Source organism: Aegilops tauschii, chromosome 2, assembly GCF_002575655.3.
Source record: "Aegilops tauschii subsp. strangulata cultivar AL8/78 chromosome 2, Aet v6.0, whole genome shotgun sequence".
In the NCBI taxonomy this organism is placed as follows: Eukaryota; Viridiplantae; Streptophyta; class Magnoliopsida; order Poales; family Poaceae; genus Aegilops; species Aegilops tauschii.
In genome coordinates, this window is record NC_053036.3 from 256,067,066 (window position 1) to 256,091,554 (window position 24,489).

The 24,489-nt window shown below is 43.2% G+C and overlaps 1 protein-coding gene across 1 annotated transcript in view; it reads right to left on the bottom strand.

Annotated features, from left to right (window-relative positions):
- Window positions 1–3,252: 3,252 nt before the first annotated feature.
- LOC141040926 (uncharacterized) overlaps window positions 3,253–24,489 on the bottom strand; it is a 36,095-nt gene continuing 14,858 nt past the window's right edge. The window contains exons 3-6 of the mRNA XM_073507039.1: window positions 6,234–6,504; window positions 6,048–6,116; window positions 5,409–5,547; window positions 3,253–5,340 (exon numbers count right to left, since the gene is read on the bottom strand). Coding sequence (XP_073363140.1) covers window positions 3,253–5,340; window positions 5,409–5,547; window positions 6,048–6,116; window positions 6,234–6,504 — 2,567 coding nt within the window. The remainder of the gene's footprint in view (window positions 5,341–5,408; window positions 5,548–6,047; window positions 6,117–6,233; window positions 6,505–24,489) is intronic.

A 24,489-nucleotide genomic window follows, 5' to 3' on the forward strand; every position in this document is an offset into this window, starting at 1 on the left:
ACAGAAAGGTCCCTGTCAGAAAAACCCTTGTATCTTTTCAACCACACCTCCAAATGAGGTGATTCCAAAGCCCACTTCTTCATTTTTTCAAGCCCGTTCTGTTGGTTTAATTTTCACAATGGTTTGACACTATGAAAATGACCTTTTTGCCCTTGCACTTAATCAGCCCCCTCCGAGAGAGAACATTTTTCGGCGATTCTTTCCGCGAGCTTCTCGCACGTCTTCCCGGTGATTTCTTCCACCCCAGGCAAGCAACAACAATCACTTGCATGATAGTCATGCAGTAGCCATGATTTTCAACATGAATGTTTAATAAATGTTAGCTTGTTTTGATATGGTTAGCATTGTTTCGGTGATGCTTAGAGATATGTGTTCATTTTCATACTATGCTCTTTTGCATCTTATTATCTTGCACTTATTACTAGTATTATTGTTATATGTCATGCTTGGTAGTAGTAGCAGTGTGTTCTTTCGGATGCATGTTTACGATCTGTTATCTAGTGCCGTAGCTATGCATGTTACTTTGTATCCAGTTGGTTATGTGCTTACTTGGTAGTATTCTGGATGAGCTCTTGCATGGTATTTATTTATGATGCTAGTGGTCATGGCAGGCTCATGTGTAATGTTGTGCTCGGCAGTTTGCCATGCTCATTTAGTTAATGTTTCATTATGGTTATGCTCGATGATTATGTTGCAGTTCCCTCATGCTTATGTTGATATCATGCCCATGCATTGTAATTGCATCATGTTATTTTATCATGGCTCAGCATATTTGCATTCAAGTTTAACCGGATTAAATTGAACTTGAACAACTGTTGGCTGAGTAATGGTGCCACCATATCGAGCTGACCAGTGCAACCACACTTGCCTTTATGGGACAGTCCTAACTAGGTCTATTGTCGTGCCTCTCGCGGGTACCTCCAACGAGGGAAGGTTATGGGCACGCGCTACCCTGATCAGGTAGCCAGACAAAAGCCTTGTGTGCCCGTAGTTGTTGTAGCCGGCTTGTCCCTGTTTGGGACCGTTTTTGTTTTGCCACGATGGTGGCCGTTTTTCCACGACAGTGGCTGTTGGTGCCTTTGGTAGGCACGGGGCCACCCAGGACTTAGCCTAGTGAGGAGTGATCGGAGTGGCCGGGAGAGTGTCATGGCAGTAGGACGGTTTTGTCGGAACGCCGTTGGTCCACCCAAATGGGAGTGCGAGGCCATGGGTTCTGTGGTGTGGGTACAATGTGCTAACCTCTGCAGAGTGTATACTAAATCTATCGATAGCCGTGCCCGCGGATAAGGGTCCAGCTCGTAGTTGGTCACACTATGGGTCAACAGTAATAATAGTGATGTGCTTAATAACAACCCCGGTTCGATGATGAGATAAGTTGGTTATGTGATCCGTGAATGATCACCGTTTGGTTATGAGGTAACCCATTGAGCCCAGAGTGGTTCCATTTGTGACCCGTGAATGATCACCGTGCTATCGTAGATACCGTGTTGTTGGATATTCGTCATGTTGTGCGAGAATCATGGGTAAAGACCAAGATCCTTGTGGTCATTTAATGATTACTACGGTATTGTTTATACCAAGCTTGATTTGATCCTGAGATGATCTTGTGATGTCCGAGGTTGGTAAGTGATGCATGTGATGGTTATGAAGTAACCCGAGCAGAATAAGTGGTGCACATAGTGTCATCATGTTGCATGTTAGTATCGTCAGATTTATATGTTCATGCCATGCTCATATTGTTCTAGCTGTATCATGTTCATGTAGTTCATGCCATGTTATCCTCATGATCTCATGATAATTCCTGCTTAACCTGTAATTGTCGTGCAGTTGTTTGTCTTGAATGGTTATGGTTATTGTGAGCTTGCAAGTACGTTCAATGTACTGACCTGGCGTGTCATGCCAGTTTGCAGGTCATGCCAGATTTGATTGCTTATTTGTCGTGAATTCCTTATTTGCGAGCTAGGATAAGCGTTCCAGCCAGAGTCCCTGCGGAGTGGAGTTCACCACCGTCGTCGATGTTCCGCTGCTAGAGTTATTCTGATGCATCGTGTTGTTCTGCTACTTGCATAGAGCAACTGTAGCAGGCGTAGTGTCGCCGTGCCAATGTAATCCCTTTGTACCCATATAGATTGTAATAAAGAGTTGATTTGTTCTATGCTAAGAAGTGTCGTATGCCAGAAGACTTCTCCTTGATCTCTGGGCTGGAATACGGGGCGTTCCGGTTTCTCTGAGCCGGGGTGCCATAGGCTTGGTATAAGAGCAGGTCCGACTGTAGGACGCCCTAGTAAGTCCGAGCGGTAGAAATTGGTAGTTTAAAGTCCGGCTTGTTTATTGGATTTGGTTGCCGCATTTTTTTGTTGCATAGCATGGATATAGCCTTAATGTTTGTTGCTAGCGGTTTATCTGGTGAGTGTAGCTGGCATCGGTTTGGATCCACTACAGCTCAGCCTTTGCATTTCTCTAGTTTTCTTTTCTTGCTCGTTCTTCGGTGTTTGGTGTCATTTCTGTCCCAGCAGAGTGATGCCAAGTGATCCCGACACTGTTTGCAAAAATGGTACTCAGGAATTGCGCCGATGTCTTTCTGTCAGCCCCGCCGATTGTTTTGGTGATGGACATGCTTCTATCCGGAATCGCTCTTTCATTTTGTCGTGTTGGCAACCCTTAATGATCTTAGTTATCAAAAAAGGACAATGTCAGTAGCCTCAGTTTTTCCCCGCTATCCTATTTCTTGGACGAGTACCGATCTTTTTCCGTCCACTTGATAATAATGTGGTTGTGACCTTCGTGTCCCACTACATGATTACCGAGTGCGTCCTCGCCTCCGAGCTAGTCAAGGTTGCTACCTGGCTAAGCTAGCACTTGGTGTAGCGCTGTTTATACCAATTCTTCCACACATTTATTAGTCCTCGTGCACATCGTCACGGCATGCTAGATCGTAGAACCGGAGATCCCGTGAGATTTGTGTGCTTAAGTAGGCATACATATTGTGTGACTAGCAGTAATATGTGACACATATTGTGTGTGAATTGATTTTTTTTTACTGGGAACTGTAGGGGAAACCCCCACAGCATATCATCACTTTATTGAGTAAAAGAGATACAGTACAAGTACAAAGGAGGATTACAAGAGGTAATCAAAGTAACTAGTTAAAAGGTACAAGTTAAAAAGAGACAAACTAATGTCCTCAAGGTGGCAGAAATGAAATCCAGCGAAGAAGATCATCCTTGAAGGCAGCTTTCACTCTATATTGCATTAAAGTGATGTCATGGATGAAAGCAGATCTCCATCTATTAAATCTAGCCCTCTCATGCCTGAAGACCTTAGCATTCCTGATGATCCAGATATTCCAGCAAGCAATGAACACCACTTCAGTGAAGAAGGGCTTCCTAAAACTCCTGCTAGCATTAAGAACCAGATGAGCCATGGAGTCACCAGAAGCCCAATCAATTTGCAGATAGTTCCAAACTCTGACACTAAGTTGCAATTGAAGAACAGATGATCCCTGGTTTCCCTAGTCTGCAAAGGACAAAGAACACAGTTTACTCCATCCTCCAAATGCCAGTGTCTCCTATCCACCATGTCCTTGGTGTTCAACCTGTCCATAATAAGCATCCAAGCAAAAACCTTGATTTTCATTGTACAAGAGGACTTCCAGATCCAAGCAGTCAAAGGGTTGAAAGATGCTGAAGCAAAAGTGTGAGAGTAAAACAACTTTGGTGAGTATCCCTTTGCAGTGCCCTTCCAAAACCAAATATCCTTGGACCCAGGTGTTCTATTAAGGCCACCCAACATGGACTGGAGAATATTCAGATCATCAAAAGCCTGGCTGGACAAATGAAGGTGGAAGTGCTGGAAAATGTCCTGAGAGTCCAAGAACTCAAGAATGGTGATCCAGGGGTCCTTAACATAGGAATAGAGCCTGGGAAATCTGAGTTGGAGAGTAGACACCTGACGATCCAATTGCAAATTATCTGACCACATGAGAGCAGTGTCCCCTGCATTAATCTGAACCCAAGCACACTCCCTAAAATGATGCATGACCTTGCAAATATCCTTCCACCAGAAAGATCCACAATCAGAAGTTCCCTGGGGGACCCTATTATGATAGTAGGAATCCCAAATCAAAGAAACCCAAGGGAGCTCTTTTTTATTAAGGAAGTTATTCACATGTTTGATCAAAAGAGCAATGTTCTGAGAGCCAAGGTTGAGAATACCAAGACCTCCCCTGTTTTTTGGCCTGCATATAAGGTCCCACGCAGCTAGGGATGGGGTAGGCTGACCCCTATTCCTCCTCCAGAGGCATTGTCTCTGGATTCTCTCCAATTGCTTAAGGATTCCAGCTGGGACAGCCAAACTGCACAGGAAGAAAATTGGCATAGATGACAGAGCAGAGTTAAGAAACTGCAACCTTTCCCCCTGATTCAAAAAGGATGAGCTAGCTGTCATTCTCCTCTCCATGCAATCAACTAATGGCATAAAATCCACCATTTTAGGCCTAGTAGTTCCCACTGGCAACCCAAGATAAGTAAAAGGCATTTTCCCAATCTGGCAGCCAAAAGCAGTAGCTAATTCAGTCAAGGCAACAGTGTCCACATTGATGGGAATAATGAAGGACTTATGATAGTTCACATCCAGACCAGTGGACACAGAAAAGACCCTGAGCATGTCCTTGAGAGCTATGAGATGGTCCTTGACCGCAGGCAAGATGATAAGAGTGTCATCAGCATACTGAATCACAGGGTAATCCTGATCATGACAAGGAATTGGTAACTGAAGAATGCCCCTTCTGAACATGTCATTAATTACAGTCTGCAGGAGATCAGCAGCTAGGACAAAAAGGAGGGGGGAGACTGGGTCACCCTGTCTGACACCCTTTTTGCACCTGAACTTCCTACCAGGGACTCCATTTAGCAAAACTGATGAGGTACCTGTGGATAGAAGTTGCTTCATCCAGAGGATCCACTTGTCATTAAAGCCCTTATATTTCAAAATTTGCACAATGGCCTCATGCTCAAGGGAGTCAAAAGCCTTTTCAAAATCCAACTTTAGAATCACAATAGGTCTCTTGGACTGGTGGCACTGGTGCAAATATTCAAAGGTCCATCCAATACAATCTTGAATTGTTCTACTTTTTATGAAACCATATTGGTTCTTGTGAACACACTGCATAATCACCTCCTGAAACCTATTGGCAACCATCTTAGACAAGAACTTAAGACCCATTCCAGTTAAGGATATAGGTCTGAAGTCACCCACCTCCTCAGGGGAGGGCTTCTTAGGCACCAGAGTAATGTAAGAGTCATTGATATTCTCAAGTTGAGCAGTACCCTCAAAGAAAGCCTGGGCCAGTTCATAAAAATCATGTGAAATAATGTGCCAGCACCTTTTGAAGAAAAGACCATTAAAACCATCTGGACCTGGGCCTTATCAACTGGCATATGCTTGACAATCAAGTCCATTTCCTCCTTCTCAAAAGGCTTAGTGAGAGTATCCAATCCCACAACTGGTTCAATGAGGGAAAAAAGATCAAAACCCATATTAATTCCCCTGGAAGAACCCATTCAGTTCTTAAAACAATTCCAGATAATACCCTCCATTTGTGAATGATCAGTCACCACCGTACCATCAGACAATTTTAGGCTAGCAATAGAATTCCTTCGATACCTCTCTGTGGCCATAGCATGAAAGAACTTGGTGTTCTCACCAACCACTTTTATGTATCTGATAGTACATCTTTTCTTCCAATAGAGGCATTGAAGGTGAAGTAATTTCTCAACATGGGTTTTGACAACTATCCTGAAATTAGATTCATGTCTGTAGAGAGGTCTATATTCCTCAAGCTCATCCAAGAGCAAGATAACACTATTGCATTTGCAAATTAGAGTTTTCATTTTGGAGATGTTCTTCTGCCATCTCTTTAGACACATCCTCAAGGACTTAAATTTGTCAGCTATCCTGGCATAATATGGCCCTTTCTGGGGTGTTTTTGCCATGAGGAATCAACACAGTCCATAAAACCCTCCAACTCCAACCAATAATTCTCAAACCTAAAGATGTTAGACTTGGGAATAGAAGTTTTGATTGTAACCATACATGGCACATGGTCAGAAGCAGTTCTGGCAAGAGGTATCACTTCAGTCATGGGATAATCAGATATCCAATCGACAGAAGTAAAGAACCAGTCAAGCTGCTCAAGGAGTGGAGAATCCTGCATATTGGACCAAGTGTAAGACCTGCCTTTGATGGGCAATTCCAAAAGGCCGAGGTGTCCAATAATCTCATTAAAGATGAACATGTCATTCAAATCACCACCAGGTAGATTTCTGTTATCCATAGAACGTAAGAAATTAAAATCCCCCAGTAACAGCCAATTCTCATCCACAGGAATGTTCAGGTGATACAGCCAGGATACAAAATTGTCCCTAGCCTCCCCCTGACAAGGACCATAAACCACCACAAGAGTCCACCGCTCATTGTTTTGCCTGGAAACAAACTCGATCACCACTGCAAATTGTTGAATTTGTAATAAAGTCCCACCAAAAATAGACGAGTTCCAAACAACTAGAATTCCGCCAGAGGCCCCCAAGGAAGGAGAGAAAGCAAAGCTGTCAAATCTCTTGGGGCAAAAACTTTTAAGCATTCTGGAATCGAAAGAAGCACATTTAGTTTCTTGCAGGCAAGCAATAGCACAGTGACTTTCGTCAATCTTTTGACGAACAGCTCGTTGCCTAGCCTCAGAGTTTAAACCCCTGACGTTCCAGCACAGGACATTCCAGTTTCTACAGTGATTATTCATAAAGGAATAACATAACCAAGTCTCCCATCCATATGACACACAGTGTCAGAGGCCCAAAAGCACATAAAAGTTCCGAACCGACATTATTACATATCCAAGGATCAGAAAATAAAAACCAAACGCATAAAGCAGATTTATGGGCTTGCCAGACCCAGCAGCAAAAGAGCACACTATTCATTGGAAGCTTGAGTTGCAGCCGCAGCAGGGTCCACCATAAGTGCATCCTCCGAGAGCAGTGTTGCATCAATCTCCAGCTCCTTGCTAATAGCTTGTATGTGAATTGATTGTTGTTGTGTGCTTTTGTTTAGTTGAGTTTTCTTTTGCTTCTTTCTTTTTGGGCCCCGGTGTTACATTATTTTCCCCCATATAAAGAGTTGCTCATCACCTGACACTGGAGTCAAAGAAGCAACAAGGAGTTTAAATATTTGGAAACTCAGCTAAACATAATGGAATTCTCAGCCGACTGTAGTGAAATGGGGAATATCTGATTTTTTAGGCCGATAATCAATTTTGCATTAGTGTGCACTCCTCACAACAGTACTGATAACTCAAGTCTACATCAGTACAAAATCCTCACAACAGTAATGATCAAGTTAGCAGCAAGGCAAGTTAGGTACAAGATCAATGGTATATTTTCAGTCAAAGGTATGTATCATATGCAAAATTTTGGCTCAGCAATGCATGATGCTTGAAATATGCAATCATCCGAAATAAAGTCAGAATGTGATATGCTCAAGGAAGGCAGCCAAACAAATGTTCTCATGCAAATAATCAGCCACAGAACATTATGGGCGTGTGTGTAGATTTCAGTCTGCATATTAGTATGAAGCTCTGGATGTAAGGAACTTAGTCTTCTTCCACACGTTATCGGAAGAAATTTATGATGCAAGGCTACTTAATTTTCCTCAGCATGATATGTGAACAATTTCCGGTCCAAGATACCTCGGTAAAAGCTTCTGACAGACAGAAATGAATTTTTCTCAACAAGCAAACCCGAGGAGAAGCTTCTCAAGTACGGAACTCAGGCTTCTCCAACACAATAATCAGACCAAGCTTCATGTGTAAGCTATAGAGCCTTCTTCTTCTTGATACCCAGACAAAAGATTTGAGCAGAAGTTAACAAGTCTTCCTCAACAAGCTACTCGGATGGCTTCTCTCGTAAGCCACACAGCCCCTGTCAGTACAACACTATGTACCATCCTTAGAGGATATATGATGAGTTGCCAATGTAGGGCAGTGCCGCTCAAGAATCAGACTCGCAACATTTTTGTCGGAAGCACAAAACAGTCAGGGCATGTGTCTTCTTCAAGAATCAAGTGTTTGGTCGCATATGATTCTGATACATGGTGAGCATGCATCCCAGTCATATCAGTCACTCATACGAGATGCAGCAAGGATCCAACAGATATACCTAAGGACAGTAAGGATCCCACAACCTCACGAGTCAGACAAGGGAAAATAAGCAGAGATACATCTCCTGAATTACAAGAATCGACAAGATCTGGGGAGGACATCATAGAATCAACAGTCTTGACAATGGTCATCAAGGACATTATTCCCGCAGCTGACAAGGAGATGTCCTAAAACCTTGTCACCTTCCTGTATGACTGGCCTCAGTAATGAGCTCGTATAGCTACAAACCCCGGTATATGTCATATGTGAGCGGACCCAGGTCAGAAAACAGGCACAAGGAATAATCTCAAAAATATTGCACTAATCACGTCCCTGGTCATACGAAGAATCAAGGACGGGTGTGGCCAAGTTATTCTAGTAAGGTGTCCTCACAAAAAAATCATGATCGTTAAAGGGTGAGACTGACAACAAAGGTATGATGATTTTTGCACGACCATCAGGGTCCGGATACCCAAATCAGTTGGAGGCCGTTATTACATATAGATCCACAAAGGCATACTCTCAGCGGCCTACTCTGTTTTACAAGGATTTCATATCCCGCTGACCTGCTTGGAATGGTTAGTCTGGAAAAATCCAAATGGGTATACCAACAAAATGAGAAAATCAAAAGCCGAACAATCAGCTCAGACCCGGTATACTCATCGATGGAATCAAGTACACAGTCAGTCTGTCAGGCAAAAGCAATTATCTGTCAGCCCCCTGTCAGGCCAGCTTCAAGATGCAAATATTTGAGTTATGACACAGTTATAACTCAATACACCGTTATATTGCTCCAGACAAAAGGCAGTCGAATCTTTGGTACATATCTCATGCTTGAGCCAAAGGAATAAATCAAAGCAAATCAGTACCACTTATGAGCAGTCAGGTCCCGTCAGAAGATGGCTATGATTAATTCTCAGCATTTATTGAAACCAGAAGGCCTGCATTTATTTGAAGCAACCCCATAACAGAAGTAAAACGGTTTTCATGACCAAAAGAAAATTTATGCTCAGATCCATTGGATATCACCACAGGTATGGAGAATCAACGTCAGTAAAAAGGAATTGGTATATGAGCAAAGACCCATTAGAATTTGGGGAAAGGTGAAGCAAGCCACCCCAGAGCAAGTTAAGTTGATCATCTGAAATTCTTGGGGGAACAATAAATAAAGGAAAAAGGATACCCGAGCTGGAAACGGTGTCCTCAAATCATACTTGTTCCCTGAGCAAGCAAATCTCGAGGAAGAGATTTCTTTAAGGGGTAAGAGTTGTAACAACCTGGCTTTTGGCCCTTTTCTTTTTCTTTTGATTTATTTGGTTTTTGCTCTGTTTTTTTCTTTTTGGAGTGGTTCTGTGGCCTTGCCACCTGGGAAATCATCATCATTCCCTCTCCCAAGTGGCTCATCATTCTCAAAACATTGCCAAGATCATGTCACTTCAATCCTTGACCAAACCCTAAAATCATTTCTAGGGAATATTCTTTTTTTATTAAAGGGATAACCCTATCTTCCCTAGGTTGTGAAGCAACCTATATTTCTGTCCATCCAAAAATTCCCAAATAATTCTCATAATTCCTTTGGGTCATATGTTGCTCAAATATGCCCAAACTTTCTTGTCCTAGCCCAATAATAATTCCCCAATAATTATTTTTCATTTCAGTCCAATGTGGCTTTCTATGAAGGAAGTGCCACCTATCCTTTCCTGATTGCTCCCAAACCTTCTGGGCATTTTCTCATGTACAAATCATTGCCTCATGCCAAAATTCAACTTTATTTGCCTAGCCAATCTTCCTCAGCAATTTTCAAACTTTCTGTCAGACAGAAGGCATTGTGAAGGAAGTACTAACTAGGGTTACCCAAATGAGTTGAAATTTTGCACACTCCTTCATGTGCTCATATCATGACCCTCCTCCAAATTTCAGCTCCATCCTTTGATCTATGTGAGCACAGTATCAAATCTTTGATTCTGGCAATATTTTCAGGTTGTGAAGCAAGTGCATTTTATGTTGCTTCATTAATTCTGTGAAATTACCAGATTGTTCTCCTACCCAAATGACATCTCTCCACCAAATTTGGCACCATTTCACTTAGCCAATATTTCTCAATTATTCCAAGTTTCTGGTCAGCAAGGATGTTTGTGAAGCAAGTACCATTTTGGTGAATCCAATTGGTATGAAATTTTTGCAGCATCTTTATATGATCAAATCATCAAGCCTTGCCAAATTTCAGCCCAAATGGAATCACCATTTCAGTGCATCACCTTAATCTAGTTTCTGACCAGATTTGGCAGTTGCATAGCAACTATATTCATTATTGGTCCATTTCTCCTCAAACTCTCCTTCCTAAGCAAATCACCCCTGACAAACTCTTTGGCTCCAATCAAGTTCCTGTTGATCACCCGTGCACGTTCAAGTTTACTGCAGTAAACTTCAGAGGTTAATTACCATTTAACCAGAGTGTTTTTCATCGATCTACCACCGCAGTTGAACCCTACCCTGGAAGAACTTACCACTAGACAACAGTTTCCAGCCCATTGCCACCGCTACATGCCAGTGCACGCGCTCTGTGTGCAGTGGCCGCGTCCAGTCGCCGTTTGTGCTTCGTCACCTGCTCCTCTCGTCGCCTTCGTGCGTGTGACCATGTCCCTTGTCTTCCTCTTGTCGTCGCCATTCCCCTGGACAGCTCACCCCCTCCGTCCGCTTCCTGAACGACGCAAGCCGTCGCGCGCCCATGGGCGAACAGTGGCGGTTTTGGCTCGGAGCTTGTCGTCTTCTTCCTCCCTGCGCTCCATTGGCCTCCTCTTCCCCGTGAGCTCTCCCTCCCGTTCCCTCTAGTCGCCTACCTAAAGTTCTCGAGCACGCACACGCGTATGCGGCGCCGGACACATATCCACGACGACGAGAGCTCGGCCTCCTTGCCTCGCGCCTATTTAAGCCCTCCCCAGAGACCCCCGAGCTAACCAACCCCCTCTCCTCACTCCCAGAAGCCTCCCGACCTCTCCTCTGAGCTGGAGATGGTCCAGAGCCCTCCCATGGCCACCTCGGCCATTGCCGGTCGACGGCTAAATTGGCACAAGCCCGAGCCCATCCCTCTCTTCCTCCACCACCTCGGCCCTCCCCTAGTAATCTAGAGCCACTCCAGCGCTTCCCTTCCTTCCCCGGTGGCTCTGTTCTTCGAGTTCGCCGGAGACCGAAGGCCTGGTCCGCCGGTGCCCATGTTGCCATCGCCCTGGTCCACCCCGCCGTCCGTCGATGGGCCCTGGAGATGCGCCGGAGTCTGCTGAGCTCGTCCATGTGCGGAGCCTTGCCGGAGATGCCCTGTAGCTGTGGCAGGCCTCGTCGGGGCCAGCTCTGCCGCGGCCAGGCGCGGGAGAGAGGATGGAGATGAAGGCCCCATCCCCCTCCCTGCCAGCTGGCTGGTGGACCCCGCGGTCCCGCCCGTCAGCCGCACACCCCGCTGACCCCACCACCGCTGAGGTGGATAAGTGGAAGCGGTATTCCAGCAGATACATTTTCCTCCGATGAAAGCATACTCTTGTGTTCTGCGGTCAGAAATGTGCTTTCACTTCACTGAAAGTGTATTTTCTGGATCGAGCTTTCTGTTTTTCAGTCAGGGACTTGTTTGTGGAGATATTATTTACAGAAAGGTCCCTGTCAGAAAAACCCTTGTATCTTTTCAACCATAACTCCAAATGAGGTGACTCCAAAGCCCACTTCTTCGCTTCGTCGAGCCCATTCTATTGGTTTCATTTTCACTATGGTTTGACACTATGAAAATGACCTTTTTGCGCTTGCGCTTAATCAGCCCCCCTCTCCGAGAGAATGTTTTCCAGCGATTCTTTCCGCGAGCTGCTCACACGTCTTCCCGGTGATTTCTTCCACCCCAGGCAAGCCACAACAACCACTTGCATGATAGTCATGCAGTAGCCATGGTTTTCAACTTGAATTTTTATTAAATGTTTGCTTGTTTTGATACGGTTATCATTGTTTCGGTGATGCTTAGAGATATGTGTCCATTTTCATACTATGCTCTTCTGCATCTTGTTATCTTGCACTTATTACTAGTATTATTGTTATATGTCATGCTTGGTAGTAGTAGCAGTGTGTTCTTTCGGATGCATGTTTATGATATGTTATCTAGTGACGTAGCTATGCACGTTACTTTGTATCCAGTTGGTTATATGCTTTCTTGGTAGTATTCTGGATGAGTTCTTGCATGGTATTTATTTATGATGCTAGTGGTCATGGCATGCTCATGTGTAATGTTATGCTCGGTAGATTGCCATGCTCATTTGGTTAATGTTTCATTATGGTTATGCTCGATGATTATGTTGCAATTCCCTCATGCTTATGTTGATATCGTGCTCATGCATTGTAATTGCATCATGTTATTTTATCATGGCTCAACATATTTGCATTCAAGTTTAACCGAATTAAATTGAACTTGAACAATTGTTGGCTGAGTCATGGTGCCACCATATCGAGCTGACCAGTGCAACCACACTTGCCTTTATGGGAGGGTCCTAACTGGGTCTATTGTCGTGCCTCTAGCCGGTGCCTCCAACGAGGGAAGGTTATGGGCGCGCGCTACCCTAATCAGGTAGGCGGACATAAGCCTTGTGTGCCCGTAGTTGTTGTAGCTGGCTTGTCCCTGTTTGGGACCATTTTTGTTTTGCCACGATGGTGGCCGTTTTGCCACGACGGTGGCCGTTGGTGCCTTTGGTAGGCACGGGGCCACCCATGACTTAGCCCAGTGGGGAGTGAGTCGGAGTGGCCGGGAGAGTGTCATGGCAGTAGGACAATTTTGTCGGAACGCCGTTGGTCCACCCGAATGGGAGTGCGAGGCCATGGGTTCTGTGGTGTGGGTATAGTGTGCTAACCTCTGCAGAGTGTATACTAAATCTATCGATAGCCGTGCCCACGGATAAAGGTCCAGTTCTTTATTGGTCACACTTTGGGTCAACAGTAATAATAATGATGTGCTTAATAACAACCCTAGTTTGATGATGAGATAAGTTGGTTATGTGATCTGTGAATGATCACCGTTTGGTTACGACGTAACCCGTTGAGCCCAGAGTGGTTCCGTTTGTGACACGTGAATGATCACCATGGTATCGAGGATACCGAGTTGTTGGATATTCGTGATGTTGTGCGAGAATCATGGGTAAAGATCAAGCTCCTTGTGGTCATTTAATGATTACTACGGTATTGTTTATACCAAGCTTGATTTGATCCTGAGATGATCGTGTGATGTCTGAGGTTGGTAAGTGATGGATGTGGTGGTTACGAAGTAACCCGAGAAGAATAAGTGGTGCATATGGTGTCATCATGTTGCATGTTAGTATTGTCAGATTTATATGTTCATGCCATGCTCATATTGTTCTAGTTGTATCATTTTCATGTTGTTCATGCCATGTTATCTTGATGATCTCATGATAATTCCTGCTTAACCTTTAATTGCCATCTTGTTGTTTGTCTTGAATGCTTCTGGTTATTGTGAGCTTGCAAGTACATTCAATTTACTGACCTGGCGTGTCATGCCAGTTTGCAGGTCATGTGAGATTTGATTGGTTTTTTGCTGTGGATTCCTTGTTTGCGAGCTTGGATAAGCGTTCCAGCCAGAGTCCCTGCGGGGTGGAGTTCACCACCGTCGTCGATGTTCCGCTGCTAGAGTTATTTCGATGCATCGTGTTGTTCTGCTGCTTGCATAGAGCAACCGTGGCAGGCGTAGTGTCGCCGTGCCGATGTAATGCATTTCTACCCATATAGATTGTAATAAAGAGCTGATTTGTTCTATGCTAAGAAGTGCCGTATTCCAGAATACTTCTCCTCGATCTCTAGGCTGGAATACGGGGCGTTCCGGTTTCTCTGAGCCGGAGTGCCACACCAACGTTCCACCCCATCGAGCAGGTAGTCACCCATCGACAAGGTGTCGAGCCTGTAGGTGGTTATGTCGAGTTATCGGGCACGTGACAGCTTGCTGGAGGAAAGATTACCTTTATCAACACGTGTCCAAATGGCGTGTAAAGATAATAGAGAGGCGGTTGGGCAAGCGGTACAGGAGCCTTGCTAGGATACCTCCCCCTCACGACACCTAGCAGTGCATTTAATGCCTTTTGTTCTAAGTAGCAGAGTTAGGTATGATAACAATGTTGCCATTTAATCATTATGTAACGACCCTTTTGCCACTGTGGTAACCCCTTGAACTATAAAAGGAGGGCCAGGGCAACTTTTACAAGGGTTCAAACCCATTCCAGCCCCAAGCATACATACATGTGTAGCAGCCCTCTCCTTACGTCCTACTGGGGGAGAGCGCTCCGTGTACTTGTGCTCACATTCATCCAATACACCAAAGCAGGAGTAGGGTTTTATGCTTCTTAGCGGCCCAAACCTGGGTAAAAATCGCAGTGCCTTCTATTGTTCCTCCTCTTTATATTTAGTGCACCCCCTCGCCGAACCACAAAGGGGTCGAGCCACCCCATAGATCATCATTCAATGCCGACACAATTGCTCTTTTTGTTACAAGTTACCCCAAAATACTCTCTGTTGTCCCGAGAATCCTTTGAGCTTACTGCCTTGCAGCACTTTTCCGCACGAATACACCTACGAATAATTCCTGACACTTATCAAGGATGCGTTCATCCCCAGTTGCTCATGTGTTTCACGAAATTCTTCAAAATACAATTCGATCTTCCGAAATCCTCAATAGCCTATTGCTCTTGATCTTCCTTACCTGATTGCATTATGTTTAATTCCATATGTCTTGCAATATTTATTAAAATCCTTTGTGATTGTCATTCGGATCCTATTGATTCAACATGTTTGTGAATGGTCGCAATCATCAGTCATAGTTAGAATTCTTCCCCTAGGCTCAGACGTCACTCCAGACATCAGCTGGTGCCCGGCAAATCAAACCTTGATTGATTGTCATTCTAATTCTATTTCAACTTAGATATCTTTTGATCATAACATCTTCTTCTGATCCCCCAATTGGGAAATCATAATTTATTTGTATTTAAGCTTTGAAGTTATTCAGATATCTCTATAATCTGATGCCTTTGCATTCTTTCTTCCTTTGATTGAGTATCGATACTCACATCGGCTCCGGTGGATCGCCAGATCCATTGTTGGATTAGTATCTGATATTGTCCTTCATATTTAATCAGCTTGTGAGTTCTTTTCCTAATACACAATGCCTCTGGTAAATTGTATCCTCTCCTTTTGTCAACCATGCTCTGCTTTCTAGCTTGTGTTATGTAATCTTGAAGTTTATGGCATATGTCCTAAGATGCCCCTATGGGTTGAACCTATGCCTTCACTAATCCGTGTGAACCCGGGAGTTTTCACGAGCCATACTTTTCTGGTGTTTTGCCAAATAAAATTTCAACACTATACTTTATCAAAAGCGAGAAGTGAATGAAAGGTTATGCGTTGAAGAAGCGGGAGTCGACCTTGAACTTTGTGTTCATGCCCATGGACATGATGTATACCTGATCATTGAAGCTTCTCGTAAAAATAATTATCCCCTCGTTATAAGTTCTTCTTGTATCTTTGACTTGATCATTTGCAATCGTGGTTCTAACCATATTGTTCTCCTTTCATTTCATTTCTCAGACAAGTTAAAGCAAATGTCTTATGCAGATACATATGCATGTCCAACTTATATTCTGGTCTACCTTCGAGTATTACCCCTATGGTATCTCGAGAATACTACAAAACAGCATTACTTATGAGTTCTTCATCAAGTATTGTGATGACCCACAAGTATTGGGGATCTATCATAGTCCTTTCGATAAGTAAGAGTGTCGAACCAAACGAGGAGCAGAAGGAAATGACAAGTGGTTTTCAGCAAGGTATTCTCTTCAAGCACTGAAATTATTGGTAACAGATAGTTTTGTGATAAGATAAATCGTAACAGGTAACAAGTAGTAAAAGTAGACAAGGTGTAGCAAGGTAGACCAATCCTTTTTGTAGCAAAGGGCAAGCCTGGACGAACTCTTATATAAAGCAAAGCGCTCCCAAGGACACATGGGAATTATCGTCAAGTTAGTTTTCATCATGCTCATATGATTCGCGTTCGTTACTTTCATAATTTGATATGTGGGTGGACCAGTGCTTGGGTGCTGCCCTTCCTTGGACAATCCTCCCACTTATGATTAACCCCTCCCGCAAGCATCCGCAACTACGAAAGAAGAATCAAGGTAAACCTAACCATAGCATGAAACATATGGATCAAAATCAGCTCCTTAAGAAGCAACGCATAAACTAGGGTTTAAGCTTCTGTCACTCTAGCAACCCATCATCTACTGATTACTTCCCAATGCCTTCCCCTAGGCCCAAATAATGATGAAGTATCATGTAGTCGACGTTCACATAACACCACTAGAGGAAAGACAACATACATCTCATCAAAATATCGAATGAATACCAAATTCACATGATAATTGATAACAAGACTTCTCCCATGTCCTCGGGAACAAATGTAACTACTCACAAAGCATATTCATGATCATAATCAGAGGAGTATTAATTATCATTAAGGATCTGAACATATGATCTTCCACCGAATAAACCAACTAGCATCAACTACAAGGAGTAATCAACACTACTAGCAACCCACAGGTACGAATCTGAGGTTTTGGGACCAAGATCGCATACAAGAGATGAACTATGGTTTGAGAGGATATGGTGCTGGTGAATATGTTGATGGATATTGACCCTCCCTCGATGAGAGAATCGATGGTGATGACGATGGCGACGATTTCCCCCTCCCGGAGGGATGTTTCCTCGGCAGAACAGCTCCGCCGGAGCCGTAGATTTGTTTTGCACAGGTTTCGCCTCGATATGGCGGCGCTTCATCCCTAATCTTATCTATGATTTTTTTCTAGAGTAAAAGACACCATATAGCAGAAGATCAAAATCGGAGGCCTGCGAGGGGGCCCACAATGTCGGGGGCACGGCCAGGGGGTAGGGCGCGCCCTCCACCCTTGTGGCTGGCTGGTGTCCCCCTCTGGTTCTTTCTTCGCCCAATATTTTTTATATATTCCAAAAATAAGCTCCGTGACATTTCAGGACTTTTGGAGTAGTGCAGAATAGGTCTCTAATATTTTCTCCTTTTCCAGTCCCGAATTCCAGCTGCCGGCATTCTCCTTATTCATGTAAACCTTACAAAATAAGAGAGAATAGCCATAAGTATTGTGATATAATGTGTAATAACAACCCATAATGCAATAATATCGACGTAAAAGCATGATGCAAAATGGACGTATCAACTCCCCAAGCTTAGACCTCGCTTGTCCTCAAGCAAAAGCCGATATCGATAAATATGTCCACATGTTTAGAGATAGTGGTGTCGATAAAATAAAATACGGACATGAGGGCATCATGATCATCTTTAGAACAACAACATGTAATGCCATATAATTTCTTATGATAAAGTAACAATTCATTCACAAGGTAAAGTATGAATCAAAAACTTCATTGAAAACTAACAAACTATGATCTCAGTCATTGAAGCAATTGCAATTTATCATAACATCGGAAAGAGTCAAATAAGAGCTTTTCAGCAACTCCACATACTCAACTATCATTTAATCTTTCACAATTGCTAACACTCACGCGATACTTATGGGTACAAAGTTTCAATCGGACATAGAGAAAGATAGGGGATTATAGTTTCGCCTCCCAACTTCTTACCTCGAGGGTAATGTCAACACTAATACTTTATGGAAACCTACATCCGAGTGGATATATATAGCCGGATCGCTCCAACATATAGAGCTTGCCAAAGGAAAAAGTGTAAAAAGGAGAGGTGATGATCACCATGACTCTTGTATAAAAGTAGGAGATAAAAATAAAGGATAGACCCTTCGCAGAGGGAAGCAGAGGTTGTCATGCGCTTTTATGGTTGGATGCACAAAATCTTAATGCAAAAGAACGTCACATTATATTGCCACTTTTGATGAAGACCTTTATTATGCAGTCCGTCACTTTTATTTCTTCCATATCACAAGTTCGTATAAATCTTATTTTCTTCACACTAATAGATCATGCATATTTAGAGGAGCAATTTTTATTGCTTGAACCGATGACAACTTACTTGAAGGATCTTACTTGATCCATAGGTTGGTATGGTGGACTCTCATGGAAAAACTGGGTTTAGGGATGTTTGGAAGCACAAGTAGTATCTCTACTTGGTGCAAAGAATTTTGCTAGCATGAGAGGGAAAGGCAAGCTCAACATGTTGGATGATCCATGAAAATATAATTTCTATTCGGATATATGCAAACATAACCTATTATGTTGTCTTCCTTGTCCAACATCAACCTTTTAGCATGTCATATTTTAATGAGTGCTCACAATCATAAAAGATGTCCAAGATAGTATTTTTATATGTGAAGCCTCTCTTTCTCTATTACTTCCTATTAGTTGCAACAATGAACAAAACTGAGTTTGTCAACTCTCAACAACTTTTATTCATCATACTCTTTATATGTGAAGTCATTACTCTTCATAAAATCAATATATGATCTTTATATTTTCTTTAATTTAATTCCCTCAAGATCATAGCAAGAAAGCAAAGCCCTTTACTCAAAAATACTCTTTATTATATATCTCACGAACTCAATTACATAAAGGGAACATAAAGCAAAACTGAAAGCTAGATTATACTAAAAACTTTATTCTACTAGATCAAGATATAACCAAAAGGATCGAACTAAGAAAAACAATAAATATAAAGATCTGATGGTGATACGATACCGGGGCACCTCCCCCAAGCTTGGAAGTTGCCAAGGGGAGTGCCCATACCCATGTATTTATATCTCTTTCTTCGGAGGTGGTGATGATGGAGTTGTTGATGAGCAGGCTTGTCTTCGAACATCGAACGCAGGAGGTGCTCCAATTTACGAATAATGCCCTTGAGTGCGGTGATATGCTCTTGTAACAGAATATTTTCACGAGTTAGATACTTGTCCTACACCTGAACTATCTCAATCATCTTGAAAGCTTCAATTTCAGTAGGAGTAAGATGATTATAATAAGGTTGGAGGATGTCTTCTTCTTCTGCTACCGGAACTTGATCTCCTGTCGCCTTCTTGATCTTATCACCCTTGTTGATCTCCCCAAGTTCTTCTTTATTCATCTCTATCTTCATTAGCCAAGCATCGTAGCCCGCGTTGTTGGAGGAGAGAGATGACATGGTGCATGGCCTTGAAAACTAAGGTAGAAAACGGCTTGAAAAAAAACAGGAGGTATTGCCGTGGTACGTGGTCAAAACCTTCGGGAGATTATATAATGAATTTTTACCGACCATAAGAAGTATTCTGCAAGAAAACAGAGTCCGGAGGGCACATGAGGTGGCCACAAGGTCGGGGGCGCACCCAGGGGGTAGGGCGCGCCCTCCACCCTTGTGGTGGCCTCGTGTCTCTTTCGGACTACTTTTAATTTTCCTAAATTTTTAAATATTCCAAAATGGAGGAAATTTATCATTGGAAACGTTTTGGAGTCGGTTTACTTACCGTACCACATACCTATTCCTTTTCGGAGTCTGAAACGTTCTGGAAAGTGTCCCTTATGTGCTCCTGCGGGGTTATGGCATCAATTATATTGGTCTCAACATTTATGGGAGTACCTGAGATATAATGTTTGAGTCTTTGACCATTTACTACCTTCAGATTTTTACCTTCGACATTGTTGATTTTTATGGCACCGGAACGATAGACCTCCTCGATGATGTAAGGACCTTCCCATTTAGAGAGAAGCTTTCCTGCAAAAATCTTAAACGAGAGTTGTATAGCAAAACATGATCACCTACATTAAACTCACGCTTTTGTATCCTTTTGTCATGCCATCTTTTAACTTTTTCTTTAAACAACTTGGCATTCCAGGCTTGGGTTCTCCATTCATCAAGTGAGCTAATGTCAAAAAACCTCTTCTCACCGGCAAGTTTGAAATCATAGTTGAGCTCTTTAATAGCCCAATATGCCTTATGTTCTATTTCAAGAGGTAAATGACATGCTTTTCCATAAACCATTTTATAGTGAGACATACCCATAGGATTTTTATAAGCAGTTCTATAAGCCCACAAAGCATCATCAAGTTTCTTAGACCAATTTTTCCTAGATCTATTAAGAGTCTTTTGCAAAATTAATTTAATCTCTGTATTGCTCAATTCTACCTGACCACTAGACTGAGGATGATAAGGAGATGAAATTCTATGATTAACATCATACTTAGCAAGGATTTTACTGTAGCGACCAGACCTCAAATGGCCTGTGCTGCTGTGCACCAGTGTCATCCCTGGATCAGTAATGCTGACACGCACAGTACAAATGGAGGATTTATAACAGAGTAGCAATCACACACTTATTACATCGAATATCTCCGAAGAGATTAAGTATGAATAACATGGCTTAAGGCCATCTAATAACGATAACAGCGGAAGACTTGGAAGATAAGTGAGTCCATCAACTCCAGCGGCATCACTGAGTATAAGACCACGACCTAAGGCACCTTACTCGTCGTATGAAAAGTCTGCAACATGAAACGTTGCAGCCCGAAACGGGTCAGCACATAGAATATGCTGGCAAAGTAACACATAGAGGACAATGAACAATGATAAGGCTATACTATATGCATATATGGCTGGTGGAAAGGCTCTATGGTTACAGTTTTGCGAAAAGCCAATTTTATCCTACTGCAAAGGAATAAATTTTATTTAACTATCATGGTGGTTGAAACATTGAGAAGGTACCTCCAACTCAATCCCAATTAAGTGTCATCATTAACCCAACAAAATTAATTATAAGTATCACGGTGATGAGATTCAAATGATAATCCAGGTACTAGATACTCAAGTTGTCCATAACCGGGGACACGGCTAATCATGATCAGTTTGTACACTGCAGAGGTTTGTGCAATTTTCCCCACAAGACTCGATCGCCTCCGCTTGATTCTCGCACTGCATGATGTTTGAGAAACGGATGACCGAGACACAGTCTTTCAGAAACAGTCACTCTCTACTCTGGATGGACCGGTACACCTACTTTCCCCTACATCTGCTAGTCCACCTCTTCAAGAGATCATGTAACCTACTCAACTATGCTAGAGCCCATAATAGCTTGCGGCTGCACACGGAAGTTTCTAGCATGAATAATCTTATGATCCCTTTGAGCCTGGGTGGCGGACCTTATACATACAGACAACACTGGGTTCTCCAGGTGCCTCAATCCACCCAGATGTGAGTTTTAGTTGCCACCTTAAGTTGAACCATTAATAAACATCTCACATCTGTCATGGATATCTCTCAAACCCAATCCACGTCTACGAGCATAGCATGGCAATAATAAAAGCAACGTAGAAGTAACTCCCAAGGGTTTGATAAGAAAACAGGTAATAGGTACTACCTCAACTACTTCCCAATACCCACATTTTAATTAGATCCTAATCATGCAATGTTTGAGGGAATAGATCTAATGCAATAAAAACTGGGTATGAACGGGGTATGATCAAAGTGTTACTTGCCTTGTTGATGATCCGCAAAACCTAGCGAGTCGAAGTAACAAGCGGCACACTCCGGGTACTCTATCGCAAACAAACAAGCATATAATCAGTACTCATCTAATGCACAGGTAAAACTCGAATGAAAGATCCAACCAGAAAGTTCAACTTAAGAACACCGGTTTGCAAAAAGAATCAACTCGAAAGAAGCAACGAAAGTCAAACGGCGAAAGAAAGAAACTTCGTTTGCTAATCTGTATCTAGGTCAAATTTTACTGTAGCAAAAACTTGTTTGAGTAGATTAATCGGAACGAGAATTTTGAGACGAAACTCTAGGCGCTTGAATCGCCTGATTCCGATAAACGAGCGAAAAGTTAAACAGATTCGAAAATTCGATCAGAAATCGAATCTGAGAAAATAACGAGAAAATCCGACGAAAAAGAAAACGGACGAACGGTTAAATCACGGATGTTCGTTAACAGAGAAAAACAGACGAACGCGTTCGTTAAAACGAACAGTTCGGTGAACGCTCGTGAAATAAGAAAACCGAAAAAACCGATCTAGGGTTTTTTTTTAAACAAAAGGTTTTTTTTACAGAAAACCGGTCAACAGCAAAACGGCCGGCGGCAGCACTACCTCGGCGGGGCTCCGGCGAGGGGCTCCGGCGGGCGGGGCTCGGCGGCGTGGGGTGCGGGCTCGGGGGAGGGGGGGGGCTCCGGCGGCGAGGGGCTCCGGGCTCGGGCGCTCCCGGCGGCGGGTGACGAGGCAACGGTGGGCGGCGGTGGCGGCTAGATGCGGCGGCGGCGGCGGGCTCCTCCGGCGGCGGTGATGAGGAAAACGGAGGGGGGGTATTTATGAGGGGGGGTGCTCCGGCTTGGGGGAGGGGCAAACCCGAGGTGGCGGCGGCGTCGTGGCGATGGCGGACTCCGGCGGCGGCGCGTCGCGTGCTGGAAGAGGAGAGGCGACGGGGTGGGCCGTCGGCTGGGCTCGGCACAGTCGGCGCGGCGCGTTTGTTTTTTTTTTTTAAGGTTCCGCGGAAAATATTGCGTAGAAAAATAAAGAAAAATCAGAAAAATATGAAATAAATTTTCCCCGTCTAGTTAGAAAATCTAGAATAGGGTGAACATTTTTAAAATCAAAAATAAATAATTTGAAAACATGCATAATTTTTAAATGCAATAAAAATTGCAAATAAAATCCAGTTAAATTCCAAATAATGATTTTAACATTTTTCCTCCAGTATTTCAATGTTTTGGAGAAGTCATATTTTCTCCTCTCGTTTATTTAAAATGTAATATTTTTCCGGAGAGAAAAATAATTAAAAATCCAATCCTCGTTTGAAAAATCAAATAAGAAAATTCGAGAAAATCCCCAACTCTCTCCGAGGGTCCTTGAGTTGCTTAGGATTTATCGAGGATTTGTCAAAAATGCAACAAAACATGATGTGCAAATGATGATCTATGTATAACATTCCAAATTGAAAATTTGGGATGTTACAAACCTACCCCCCTTAAGATGAATCTCGCCCTCGAGATTCGGGTTGGCTAGAAAACAGGTGGGAGTGGTTTTTCCGTAGATCTTCCTCTCGCTCCCAGGTGGCCTCATCTTCCGTGTGGTGACTCCACTGAACTTTGCAAAACTTGATAACCTTGCTGCGGGTAACTCGGCTGGCATACTCGAGAATCTTAACTGGCTTCTCCTCATACGTCAAATCACTTTCCAACTGAATCGCTTCCAGTGGCACAGTATCTCTCAGCGGTATCTCAGCCATCTCTGCGTAGCATTTCTTCAACTGCGAAACATGAAATACATCATGGACTTCAGACAATCCTTCGGGCAATTCCAGCTTATAGGCAACTTCTCCCATACGTTCCAACACTCTGTATGGTCCGATAAAACGAGGCGCTAACTTTCCCTTAACTCCAAAGCGCTTTACTCCTCGAAGGGGTGATACTCGAAGATACACTCGGTCTCCGACTTCGTGAACTGTCTCCTTGCGTTTAGAATCAGCATAACTCTTCTGCCTGGACTGGGCTACCTTGAGCCTATCGCGAATCAACTTTACTTTCTGTTCAGACTCCTTAATCAAATCTGGTCCAAACAACTGACGATCTCCAACTTTGTCCCATAACAACGGTGTCCTACACCTCCTTCCGTACAAAGCTTCGAAAGGGGCCATCTTCAAACTGGTTTGGTAACTGTTGTTATAAGAAAACTCCGCATATGGCAAATTGTCGTCCCAACTTGATCCATAATCTAGTGCACATGCTCTCAACATGTCCTCCAAAATCTGGTTGACTCTCTCGGTCTGTCCATCTGTCTGTGGGTGAAATGCTGTGCTAAATTCCAGCCTGGTTCCCAACGTTTCACGTAACTGCTTCCAAAACTTCGAGGTAAATTGGGTTCCTCTGTCTGATACAATGGTCCTTGGAACTCCATGCAAACATACTATCCTGGTCATGTATATCTTTGCCAACTTAGCACTGGTGTAAGTGGTCTTCACTGGAATGAAATGAGCCACTTTCGTCAAACGGTCGACTACAACCCATATCGAGTCATAGCCTGAACGAGTCCTTGGTAATCCTGTGATAAAATCCATGCCTATTTTATCCCACTTCCATTCGGGTATCGGCAATGGTTGTAGCAATCCTGCTGGCTTCTGATGCTCTGCCTTCACTCTCTGACATACATCACAAACTGCTACAAACTCCGCAATATCCTTCTTCATTCCGGTCCACCAGAAAGTATTCTTCAAATCCAAATACATCTTGGTATTCCCTGGGTGAATCGAGTATGGTGAATCG